This window comes from Dicentrarchus labrax, unplaced genomic scaffold, assembly GCF_905237075.1.
Source record: "Dicentrarchus labrax unplaced genomic scaffold, dlabrax2021, whole genome shotgun sequence".
Taxonomy (NCBI): domain Eukaryota; kingdom Metazoa; phylum Chordata; class Actinopteri; family Moronidae; genus Dicentrarchus; species Dicentrarchus labrax.
The window spans coordinates 12,979,783-12,991,802 of record NW_026136707.1 but is presented as its reverse complement, the minus strand read 5'-3'; the positions used below and the strand labels follow the sequence as shown (position 1 = coordinate 12,991,802).

Sequence of the window (12,020 nt, the reverse complement as noted above, 5' to 3'; positions counted from 1 at the left end):
AATGATACTCGTTTGATTACTATGATTTGAGGTTTTTGTGCGTATGATTTTGTTTAGAGCGTGTCTTTCAGTTTCTACCTGAGCTGGTGCTCCAGATGGTTCATCAAACATCCTGTAATTATCAAACACTCGCTAATTGTATGTGAGTGTGTGTGTGTTTATGTGCTGGTGTGTCTCCAGGTGATTATCTGATGCTGCGATCACTAATGACCACACAGACAAACATCTGTCCCAAGGTAATATACAAAATGAGAGGTTGGCCATCTGTTGTGCCTGTGCGTGTGCATGCATGTATGATAACTTGTGTGTCACTCACAACATACATCTAATACCAGAATGTGCACTTTAAAGATGTTTGCACACTTCGTGATCAAAATGTTAAATCAAAAGAATTCTCTCTCTATTCTTGTAATAACACAAACTATTACCAAACGCTCTCAGCCCACACGATACCCTTCAAACAAGCTCACACACACCCACACAGAGCTCACGCAGGTCAGCACGGCCCAAATGACACCCATACAGCTGCCACAAGAGCAGATTTTACCTCTCAGGCATCAGACCCAAACACAGATAAATAAATACTTTCAATTCATAAACCAGCATCTTGAACCTGACAGAGTTTTTTAATTTCAAATGGAGGGTTGTAAATGTGTGCAAAGATAAGTCCTCTAGGTGAAACATCCTTTATGCGATTGGAAAATAGTTTTTGTATAAGTTGAAATGGTTCTTCAATTCATGCATTCAGGGTTGTGGTGTGTGTGTGTGTGTGTGTGTGTGTGTGTGTGTGTGTGTGTGTGTGTGTGTGTGTGTGTGTGTGTGTGTGTGTGTGTTTGGGTGCCTGCTTATGTTTCCAGTAAGCAGCGGGTCAAAGAGACACTCATGAAGAATGAGTCAGTCGTCAGTAAATTGAATAAAGATCATCTCAATCTCAGAGGTGAACAGGCATCACAAAGCCAGCCAAGAGCACTCCAGAAGAGGCACAAAGACACCTATACATAGGTAGAGATGAATACACTTGTATATCTTGCGCGTCCCTCTTTTTCCTCTATCATTCCTGAGGGCGTGCTGCGTCTTTGTTGAGAAACTGGCAGGTTATGTCACCTCAAACAACAGGTTCATTTACAAGTTACACAATGCAGCAGAAACAAACAGGCAGGAAACTTGCATTTTAAAAGAAAAAGAAGCAGAAGTGTGTAAAAAAAATCAAAGAATGCTGAGAATGAGTTTGGAAAAGTCAGAAAATACTGAGGCAACAGAGTAAAGACCTCCAGGGAACCATCCTGGTTATCAAGTGGAGGTTATTATGCTATGAAGCACTAATGAATTCATTAGCTAAATGAAATGTCAATAAAGGCTTGAGAGAGTGTTAAAATCGATGCCAACTGTCTCGCTCTCCCCCTCTCCCCTCCTCTTTCTCTTCATCCTATCTCACCCATCTGTCCCAATTATCCACCTTTCTCCCCAACACACACTCGCGCGCGCACACTCTCTCCGGAATGTTGAGTGTAAACTGTGATGGAGGACATTAGCGGTGATCAGTGGGAGCACTTTGCAGCGGTCAGCAGGAATGGTCCAGTCATACAGGACTTTAGTATTCAGCAACACTCACCTGCTCACTCTCAAACTGCTCCACTAGGGCCTGATGGCTGAGTTGGAGTGTGTGTATGTGTGCGATGGTCTGCATTAGCATTACACTTTATGAATGTGAGTGACTGCAGCATTATGAACCTTGACTCTGAAATGGCTTCTGATGACATAACACTCAACAACTCCATAGCTCCTTTAATTAGGCTTGTATCACAAACACCTTTTTATCTTAAACTCACATTTAACTAATCTCTTTGTTTCTGACATTTGTCGAACTTCATAAATGTCAAGATGCTATTACCAGCTTGATCATCCCCTGGGAGTTCTTTGATACTGAGCCTGTATCACTTATTATTATGATCATCATTAAACGTGCACAGAGATTTCCTGGGTTTCGTGTTTACAGCCACGAGCAAACTGGCACGCCAAATGGCAAACCAGTTGGCTCATCTCACCTCTGTCCCCTCATGATGGCTTAATATTTGTAGCTAAGTACTTGACTCACTCTGAACATGGCCGTGTTTTTGTGCAGCTAAACACTTGTTTCAAGATAATTGTTCGGGGCATATGTTTAAATGCCACCTCATTTACATAAACACTGTTCAGCTCCCTGCGGAATCAATGAAGACACAAGGGTGCAAACACAGAGTCACACACACACACACACACACACACACACACACACACACACACACACACACACCGGCACATTTGCACTCACTTTGACACTGCGCTGTATAGCAGACGATTCATCTGTTTTCTGCAACGGCAGTGAAATATACATCAAAGTGGTCTTCAGCAGATGAGCAGCTAAGTATGCACACACACAAAGCTATAATGTTCTACAGAGGGAGGGTTTGTAAAGGAAAATGGGGAGACGGAGGGAACAGAACTGGAGGGTTTTTCGGACAAGCGACAGCAAAATAAATGGTAGGCATGTATCAGTTTGGATCTGTCTGAAGTGAGAAATTCACTGGGGCTGTATCTGTCTTCTCTGCACACACCTTTCGGTTGCTACACCTCTTGTCCTGTCCTCCCTCTATTCTGACACTAAGAATAAAAAAAACCTTTGAAGTGTTAATGAGAGTTTGAAGAATGACTCACCACTGGCGATTAAGCACTAATATACATACGGGAACCAAAATTTAGACACGTCCGAGAGACCTATCACAATGACTAATTAGTGATGATAAAGTAGTAATGAGCAAAATCCTAATCTAGACATACCGCAGCACTCCACAGGGAAGCTAACCAAACAACAAAGCACAAGAAACACGAGAGGATTTGTTGTAGAAGAAGAGGGGAGGGGGGCGTCATGTGTTTTCTTAATGCTGCAACGCCTTATCAAAGTGAAGACACAATAAGTTACCCCTGACAAATCCCAGTTGTAATATCCTTTGTACTCCACTGATCTAAGCTAAATCAAAGAGCATCTAGCTGTTGTGCTGGTTGGCACTGCTTCACCTACAATAAGACAGACAGGAGTGAAAGATGCTGCTCAGCATGTCTTGAAGAGGAGTGTTAAACTCACCAGCTCTTTGCTGAAGGACACATACTCATAGAGAAGGACTGTTTCACCTAACACAAGAGGACACTTTTGAACTACTTGACCACTAGCGTTGCCTGTTTATCATGCTGACAGGCCCATAAATTGGGCCATGTCTAAACTAATATGAATAAATGTGAAATCTTTTTTTATTTTTTGACCTTCCATACCTACTTAGCCAGCATTTTCCAAAACCAAAAACTTTCCACATGTGGATTTATCTACATTAGTTAGGACATGGCAGTGGAAATAAATGATGAAGTGTGAATGACACCTATTACTGTAAGCCTGCAGCTTGGACAGAATAATATGTATTCAACATAATGTGAACTTCTATTTTTACTTGCCTCATGGAGGTCAGCTATAATGGAGCCTGGTAAGACCCTGAATCTATTGTGGATTTAATATTTTGTTCAGGGACACTTCAGAAAGATAAAATCTTGAATCACTGATGTTGTTTGCTTGAATAGTTTCCTTTTATGGCATTTCTACTCTTTTTGATGGTATTTAAGGGGTTATAGATATAAATTACAACTGTACATATGTTCAATATCAGATCTGATTTGACTGTTCAATATGACAATTAAATTAGGTAAACCACAGGTGTAAGTAACATAAAATGAATGATGGTGGAATTCCATTTAGCTGCTTCAGTTTCAGGGTCCTGGTATTGATCATGCTGGCTCGCTTTCACAACTTAATGGGACACTTCAATAGAATGGAGCCTTCATTAATATTATTAGCAACATGGTGCTTTTCCCACTTCAAGTCAGGATTTCTGCTGTAAAAAAAACCCATTGAGATGGTGTACTCCAAAACTAGAGCTGAGATAACATGGATTTAGATTAGTAAATGCAATGTTACAATATTTTACAGAACTTGGACAGTGCACAAGCAAGGAAGGATTTTCAAACAGTCTCTGCTTGTAACAACCTTACAACTGTACAAGCCAAGAACCATCAAAAAATTCTGCCAATACGGTACACGACTTTTGGTACTAATACTAAAACAATATTTTTTTCAGATACCTAAGTTTGGGGAATATAAACAGAATATGCCAAATTGCTCTCTGTGTCTTAAAGTGGTTTGTCTACATAAAATATAGAAGAAAGTTGAAAGTTTCCTGATTTAAATCTATAAATATAAAATCAAAGAACAACTGAACAACCCTAAGCATAAGGCTGCAACTGTCAATCATTAACAGTTAGTCTGCTTATAATTTTGTTGATTGATCAATTCATTGTTTTGTCTATAAAGTGAATTGTGAAAAATATCCCTCACAATTTCCCAAATGGGTAAGATCTTCAAATTGCTCAATTTGTCTGACCAACAGTCCAAACCTCATAGATATTGAGTTTATAATTGTTTAATTATTGATTTACTGTCAATCAAAACATTAATGAACTGACTAATCATTTAAACATTTGAAGCCAACTTTTGACAAAAATATGGCGTACACTGTAATGGATTACCCATCTCAAACAAGTGTCAAGCCTCTTCAAATTAATTTTCATGACATGTTAAAATGAACAGAAACTCGCCCGCCTGAAAAATTAGCAAATTCATCAGTCTAAAAATGTAGATAGGCCTAATATAGTTAGTCAAGTGCGTCCAAATTAGACTTTCTGAGAAATTAGACTTGTTTCTGAGACAAGACTAAACTTGATGCAGGGGCGATAAAAAATGAGCATTTGATGATTCTACAAGGAGATGAATGAGTTCTGAGACAGATGATTCAATTTATCAAATTTAAAAGAGAAGCCCTAATTTGTAGAAATTGAGATATATGCATACAATATATATGTACAGGCTGTGTACACTAATTACCTAATTCACTGGTAGTCTTTATGCCCATCTGGGAATAATGTCTGTGTGTGTGTGTGTGTGTGTGTGTGTGTGTGTGTGCGTGTGTGAGTGAGTCTATTTGAGCGTGTGCAGAAGTTTACTAGTAAATTTGTTAATATGACTCTTTGCAGCATCTCTGCTAGTCCGACTATGTCTACTCAACACTGCTCGCTCATTCCCATCACATAGTGAGCGCGGGCTGAACATGACAGACTGGTAATGACTTGAGTACGGACACACACACATGCACGCACGCACACACACACAGACACACAGACACACACATACCAGCTGCTCCTTTCCTCCTTTCTCATCAAACTTGTCATCAGCTCCGCCAGTTTGTCTCGTCTCACATTAAGAGCTCATGAATAATGTGTGATTACCAGAGACCCTCAGAGCCGCTCCTGAATCTACAACACACACACACACACACACACACACACACACACACACACACACACACACACACACACACACACACTAATTCACACAGTCCAAAATATCATGTACATATTTACATGTACTGTCATTTTCTTTGCTTCTCTCTGTCTTTCTCGCTCTCTGTCACACACTCATTCTTTGTCTCAGCAAGTGCACACACACACACACACACACACACAAAACACACAGCCAGTAAGTACACACAGACTGAGAGATGGTTTGCAACTAAATGCCAGTTTGGTGGCTCAAAGGAACCATGGGCACCAGGGAAAGGTCAGGGAGTTACCCTACTAGGCTGAGCAGGTCACACACACACACACACACACACACACACACACACACACACACACACACACACAAGTAGATCAACACACACATACCTAACAAATACTCCCCAGGTAATTAGGGCTATTTTCAGCAGGGCAACTCATCTCATCCTGAAAGCACTAATGTAATTTGATTCGTTTAATTCCCATAGCCATGAGAGGGAGAAGGAGGCATGGAGGGACAAGGGTTTCATGCTTGGATACCCAATTTCCCCTCAGTTTAAAATATTCACATCTACTGTCCTCTACCAAGAAAAAAAACTCCTTCTTTTATGGCTCATGGAAAGGAAAAGATCATCTCTTGTAAAAAAAAAAATATAAAAAATATCCACCTCTGTCATCCACCTCCTCAGTAGATGACAGTGCCATTGAGTCTATTGTTTTCTTGCTGTTTGCACACTTACAAACACACTTTTTTGTCCTCCTATACTTTTGAGGAACTTCCTATTACAATATTATTTTCCTTATCCCTTATAATGAACTAGCCTTAAGAAAAGAGGCTAAAAAAAGACTCTTTTACAAGCTCAAGGACTCAAACTATGTATTCAAAAAATAAAACCACAAAGACACACACACCAAGGAAAATCTAGGAACTGAATGTTGTCCTACCGGCGAATCACTGGTTGCGGTTGGACACAGCGGTCCTCTAAAGACTCCCTTGACGCGCCGAAAGTGTCCATTGCTCAGGTGTGTGGAGCTGATAACCAGGTAGTAACACGCGCTGCACGCCATCCCAGGGGCCTCACGGGGCTTTGGCTCCATATACTGTACGGCGGGCTCCTCTGCGTCGGCTCCTGGGTGTCGGCGGTGTCCCGGAGGGCGTCAAAGTCGGGTCCCCGCACGGATGTTGCGCAGGTGAGAGCGCGACCGAGGCCGGTGCGGCGGAGGACGTCTCACTCCTGTCCTCTGTTGGGAAGTCTGTGCCTGCATTTAAAAAAGGAAGAGCGCATGAGAATGTGTTCTTTACCTGCTTATGGCATGTGTGTGTGAAGAGAACTACAAACAGAAAGAGACAGACAGTGAAAGAGTGAGAGACAGACTGAGAGCCGGGGATGTTATACCGACCGAGCTCTGCCGCTGGAGTCTGCGCTTGGCATCCTGTCGTCGGTCGGGCTTAAATAAATGAATGAGCGCCTGTGGAGTGCCAGAGGAAGAGAGGAATCCATCCAGTCTCTGTTTCACACACACACACACACACACACACACACACACACACACACACACACACACACACACACACAGACACTCTCTCTCTCTCTCTCTCTCCTCACCCTCTGTATGGCTCACCCCTCCCCTCTCTCTCTCTCTCTCTCTCTCTCTCTCTCTCTCTCTCTCTCTTTTTTCTCTCTCTCACTCTCTCTGCTTTTACAGTCCACTGGTCCAGTCTGTATAAAGTGTATGCAGCCTCAGCCAAGCAGCAGCAGCAGCAGCAGCAGCAGCACCCAAATTGGGGTTCTCAGTAAAGAAAAGGGGAGCAGACACTCTCGCAGGTGCGCCTCCGCTTCACGCAAGTCGAAGAGGAAAGACAGGGAAACCATATGACCCCCTTTTCCCCCTCCCTCTCTGCTCTCTATTGATTGACACCGGGTTTAAAAATCACCCGACTTGTGAATGAAATTCCGCGGTACGAGACGGCAAATTCATCCAGAGCAGTCCCTGTAGTTATTATCGGGCTCCAGCGAGGACAGGCTCAAGAAGTGTGGTTCAGATTCTTTCTCAAGGAAGAAGCACACACACACACACACACACACACACACACACACACACACACCCTCTCTCTCTCTCTCTCTCTCTCTCTCTCTCTCTGTCTGCCTGCCTCTCTTCTCGGGGGCTGCACCGGACCAGATTCCTGTCTGCTATAGCCTATAATATGCAGCCCGTGCCCGTGCGTGGGTCTGGGAGAGGGGGATCATTTCTGTCCACGCTGTGCTTGAGTAACTCAGAATTGAAGTCCCCCCCCCCTCCTTCCTTCTCCTCCTCCTACTCCTTCCTCTCTTACATTTCTGCTTTCCTTCATTTTCTTCTTTACTGTTCTCACCACTTTTTTTTTATTTTGGTGCTACGAGAAGCAAAAGGGGTTAAACTTTATCACACGTGTGCCACTGTGTATGATTTAAGTATGTCGGCAAATGAGGCACCAACCTCTTTCCTGATTTCTCCTGATTTCAACCTCTCCCGTCTCTCTCTCTCTCTCTCTCGCTCCCTTTTTTGCTTTTGAGGACATCAAAGAAAGCGCCACGCTTTTTTTTTTTTTTTTTTTTTTACAAGGTGTCGGTATCGTCAGGGGGAAAGGAAACTTCACTCAGTTGCAACCTCGGGGGGTAATGATTTGATTACAGATAAAAGGGTCTTTCTCCGGGCTCGGCCTGTCAAACTGCGCTGTGTGCCGTCAAAGAGCAGCTCGGAACTAGCTGCAGCTGAGCCTCAGTCTGTCTCAGCGGCGTATGGCGCTGTTCACCAACGCGGTGCTGAAACTATTCAAGTGCGAGCACCCACAGCACTGCGCGGCGCGTCATGCATATTCAGCCCGGGATTAGGGGGTGCCTTTTGTGCTCAACGTCAACACTGAACGCTACAGACAGCTCTGGGTTTTAGAGGTAAACATGAGGTAGAAGGACACAGAGGGGACAAGTCACAACGTGGGAAGAAAAGTCCACTTTGCTCTCTGCAGCCGCAGAGAGGTACACAATATTCTTTCAGGTCAGCACAGCTTTTATTTTGCTATCAATTTCCCAGCTTTATTTAAGGTAGGACACCTGTCGCCGATGAGATATGTCTCAACAAAAATGTCTGTCTCTGATAGGCAACCCACGTCAACAATCTTTAGATTTAGTGCAGCTATCAGTTCAGCTTTATGGTCTTTAAATACCTGCCACCAGTGACTAAATCAAAATAACTGAAAAGTGCTGCTGTTGTTTTGATGCTCAGAAAAAAGGAACCCTAACAAAACTTTCTTTTATCGCATCTTTTATTCAACAAACACCCAAAGGACACCTTGCAAAAAAACAAAAACTTTTTGGCTTCTATTACTGCTTCTGAGGCAATTGAACTTCCAAACACTTCTAATACAAACATGGCTGATCCATTTTTGCAGTTCTTGCAAACATATTCTTCTCGACAGCCTCCTACTCTTTGTCAAACTGTTGCTCCTCTACAGCCTACTCATTCTCACTTTCTGCAGGATTTTCCTACACTTTACCAAGTTTCTGTCCAGTCCTCAAGGCCAGGTTCCTGCCACTTTTCAGCCCTCTCAAACCACAGCCCTTTGTAGATGCCCGCATCACACAAACCAGCCTCACAGCTATGTTATTCAAAGCAACATTGCATTTTGGTTTTGATCTGTTATGACTGAGAGAGTGTGTGATGGCGCTGTTTTTATCTGCATGCCCTCGTACATGAGAGGTTTGTCCCCCGGGGACTCTGCAGCTCGCTGTTTCAGTAAACATAGAAAGAATGAAGCATGGATCTGTCTATACCATGCTCCTTATATACGGGCCTATTAATAGACTCATGGCCTCCTCCTCTATGATACAACGCACACACACACACACACACACACACACACACACACACACACACACACACACACACACACTTTGTGTGCAGACACACGCTTGTATTAACATCTTTGTTTAAACTAGTATGGTGACCCTCTGGTTTCTCAGGAGACCGTGGACAGGCGTTCCCCTGTGATGGATTTCCCCTCTACTGTAATGGTCAGTGGAGTGTGGCTGTGTGTGATGTGAGACAGAGAGAAACAGTGTGTCTGGAGACCATGCAAGTGTGTACAACATGCAGAGTTTTGCTCCTGTGTGTGTATACATTTGTCTGTTTTTACATAATCTTTTAATTTATTTGGGTTTTTCTGAGGTGACCTCAACAGCCCTGTTTTTTTAGTAGGTCTGAGTCAATATCATAAAGAATAGGAGAGTATTTATTTTAAGATAGAGATCTAACCTTGGATTTCTTTATTAAACGACTTTAATTCAAACTTCCAGCCAAAGCAAAGCTTAGAATGAAGTCTCCTTGATTGTTTCTGAGGCCGATGTTGGCTGAGAACTCCGGATTAAGTGCTAAGTGTACAAAACATCAGGGACATCTCTCAGATATAGTAAGTTGCAATAAGTTACAGGCTTCTTGCAAATATCACATTTTAACTATCTCAAAGCATTATCATAAAATCATCAGATTTTTTAATCTCTCTGTGATTGGAATGAATTTAAAGAGGGAGGCTATAAGAAATAATAGTTTCTACCTGTATAACATTTTGTATTAATATTTTTTAATATTTGGACTCTATTGAGGACACAGTGGTCTTATCCTTTGTATTCTTCTTGAAGTCTTGTTGGCTGTAGGATCATTGGAAGAGTTTACATTCTACATTGGTAGATATTTTACTGGCTGATTCCAGTTTGTTTTATTACATCTTAATTTATTACTCGTTTTTTAGTAATTGTTTCATAAATGGAGCGAAGCCTGCAAGCTAGTTCAGGCAGGTCAACTTGAGCTGCGCTGATTACACACATGACATGCTTTATTCCATAATCACTAACCAAGTGCTCCCTTCCAATCTGGCGGTCTATTTAAACTGCACAATTTCCCAGGTCTCCCTCTGCTCTGTCAATGCCGCTGTTGCCTTGCATCCGTATTGCTGCTGCTTCTCTGTAAGCTATTTCTGCTCTGTAAGCTATTGCTTCTCTGTAAGCTATTGCTGCCTGCTGCGTCGTAAGCCCCACCACCACCCCAGCATCCACCTGTAGGCTCCGACTGGGGGTTAAGGTATTTGCCCACCACTCCCCAATATCTCATGTAAACATATCTGCGGGGAGTGATGAGGTCGGAGCCTAGACGCCAAAATGTAAATATGCTATACTGTTTAATAAACATTCCACGTGAGTTGGCTGACTGAAATACATATATAAATGAACTTTCATACCAGAATTGTATTCGCAATACTGTACTAGGTCGCTGTCCAGTAAATGCCAACTCCATCTCCAAGCCACTTAAGAACCCATTGAATTATCAAGAAAAAAAAAAAATCAAAGCTGAAAACAGGACTGTCTTAGCTTATGAAAAGTTGACCATGGTTTTCACTGGACAGAGACCCTCAGGTTGGAGAATAAAATATAAATAAAGTTAAATATTAACAACCCCAATAATCAAAACAGTTTTAAGATTTAAATTCTTGTGTTCCAGCTCTCCTGGGGGACACATGATTCACTATTAGTACTATTATTAGAACCAAAATGCTGGCTATGGCCCTGTTGTGCTGATCTTGTATTTTTGTCTTGGTCTTTATGCTGTTACATGAGTGCAGCAGTTTTCCTTTTTTTTCATTCGGACTCCACTCTCTCCAGTGATTTGCTTTCTGCTAAGCTGTCCAGGATTTTTAGCCAGTTCGTTGTAACCCTGGGGTCAACAATGTGTGTTTGTACGTGTATGTAAGTGTGTGGCTGTTTCGCTGTACTGATGATGATCTGTCCCAATGGCCAGCATTATCAGTTTGTTTTGGTTTCCCACTGCTCTGCGGTCTAAACTCTAACATCACCCCGTCGCTCCAATTTCCTCCTGCTGCCACCGGCCTGAACCTCAGCAGATCATATCAGCACAACTCCCTAATGACAATAAAGCTGTCTCAGTGGAAAAAACACCAGCACACTCATGTCCACACCCAGACACCTACACATACGTTTATGACCACCTACAGACACTTGCATGCATCCTGTGTCAGTGATGGAAACATTGTCTTTATGCTTTCTCTCAGCCACTTCACCGCCTGGGAATACTCTTTCCTCACACAAGAAAAAGGAAACCAATTTTACGCAGGAAATTACCTTCATACTATCTTCTGGCAAAAGCTTTAGTTAATGTCTCATACACTTAAGCACTGCTAGGTAATGTATTTTCTGTGTCCTGGAGCTCCACTGAGAGCGAAGCAGCCGCAGTAATGAGTGTATCCTGAACAATCAGGTAATGCTAAAAACAATGGCACAAACACTGAAGGCTCCTCCATTGTGATTGAAAAAAGAAGCTCCCTCGCATTTGTTAATAATGTTCTTCGAATGTTAGGGTTCAGAAAACACACAGTATGTAGATGTGTGATGCAATGTGATTCACAATCTTCAGGTTACACTTGGTGTATGAGCAGACAACGGTGGATGTGTGTGTGTGTGTGTGTGGGGGGGGTATTTGCACTGATCATCCACAAGAGAAAAACCGTTGTGTATATTTTAAACACTCAAATTCCCTAAAGTACCTCCCCTCTCCCTTGC

The 12,020-nt window shown here is 42.5% G+C and overlaps 1 protein-coding gene across 1 annotated transcript in view; it reads right to left on the bottom strand.

The window, feature by feature from the left end:
• The window catches only part of LOC127367341 (G patch domain-containing protein 8), a gene marked incomplete at its 5' end in the record, with an annotated part of 30,015 nt that extends 23,448 nt beyond the window's left edge, over nucleotides 1-6,567 (bottom strand). Inside the window, one exon of the mRNA XM_051407103.1 lies at nucleotides 6,358-6,567. Coding sequence (XP_051263063.1) covers nucleotides 6,358-6,567 — 210 coding nt within the window. The remainder of the gene's footprint in view (nucleotides 1-6,357) is intronic.
• Nucleotides 6,568-12,020: the final 5,453 nt, after the last annotated feature.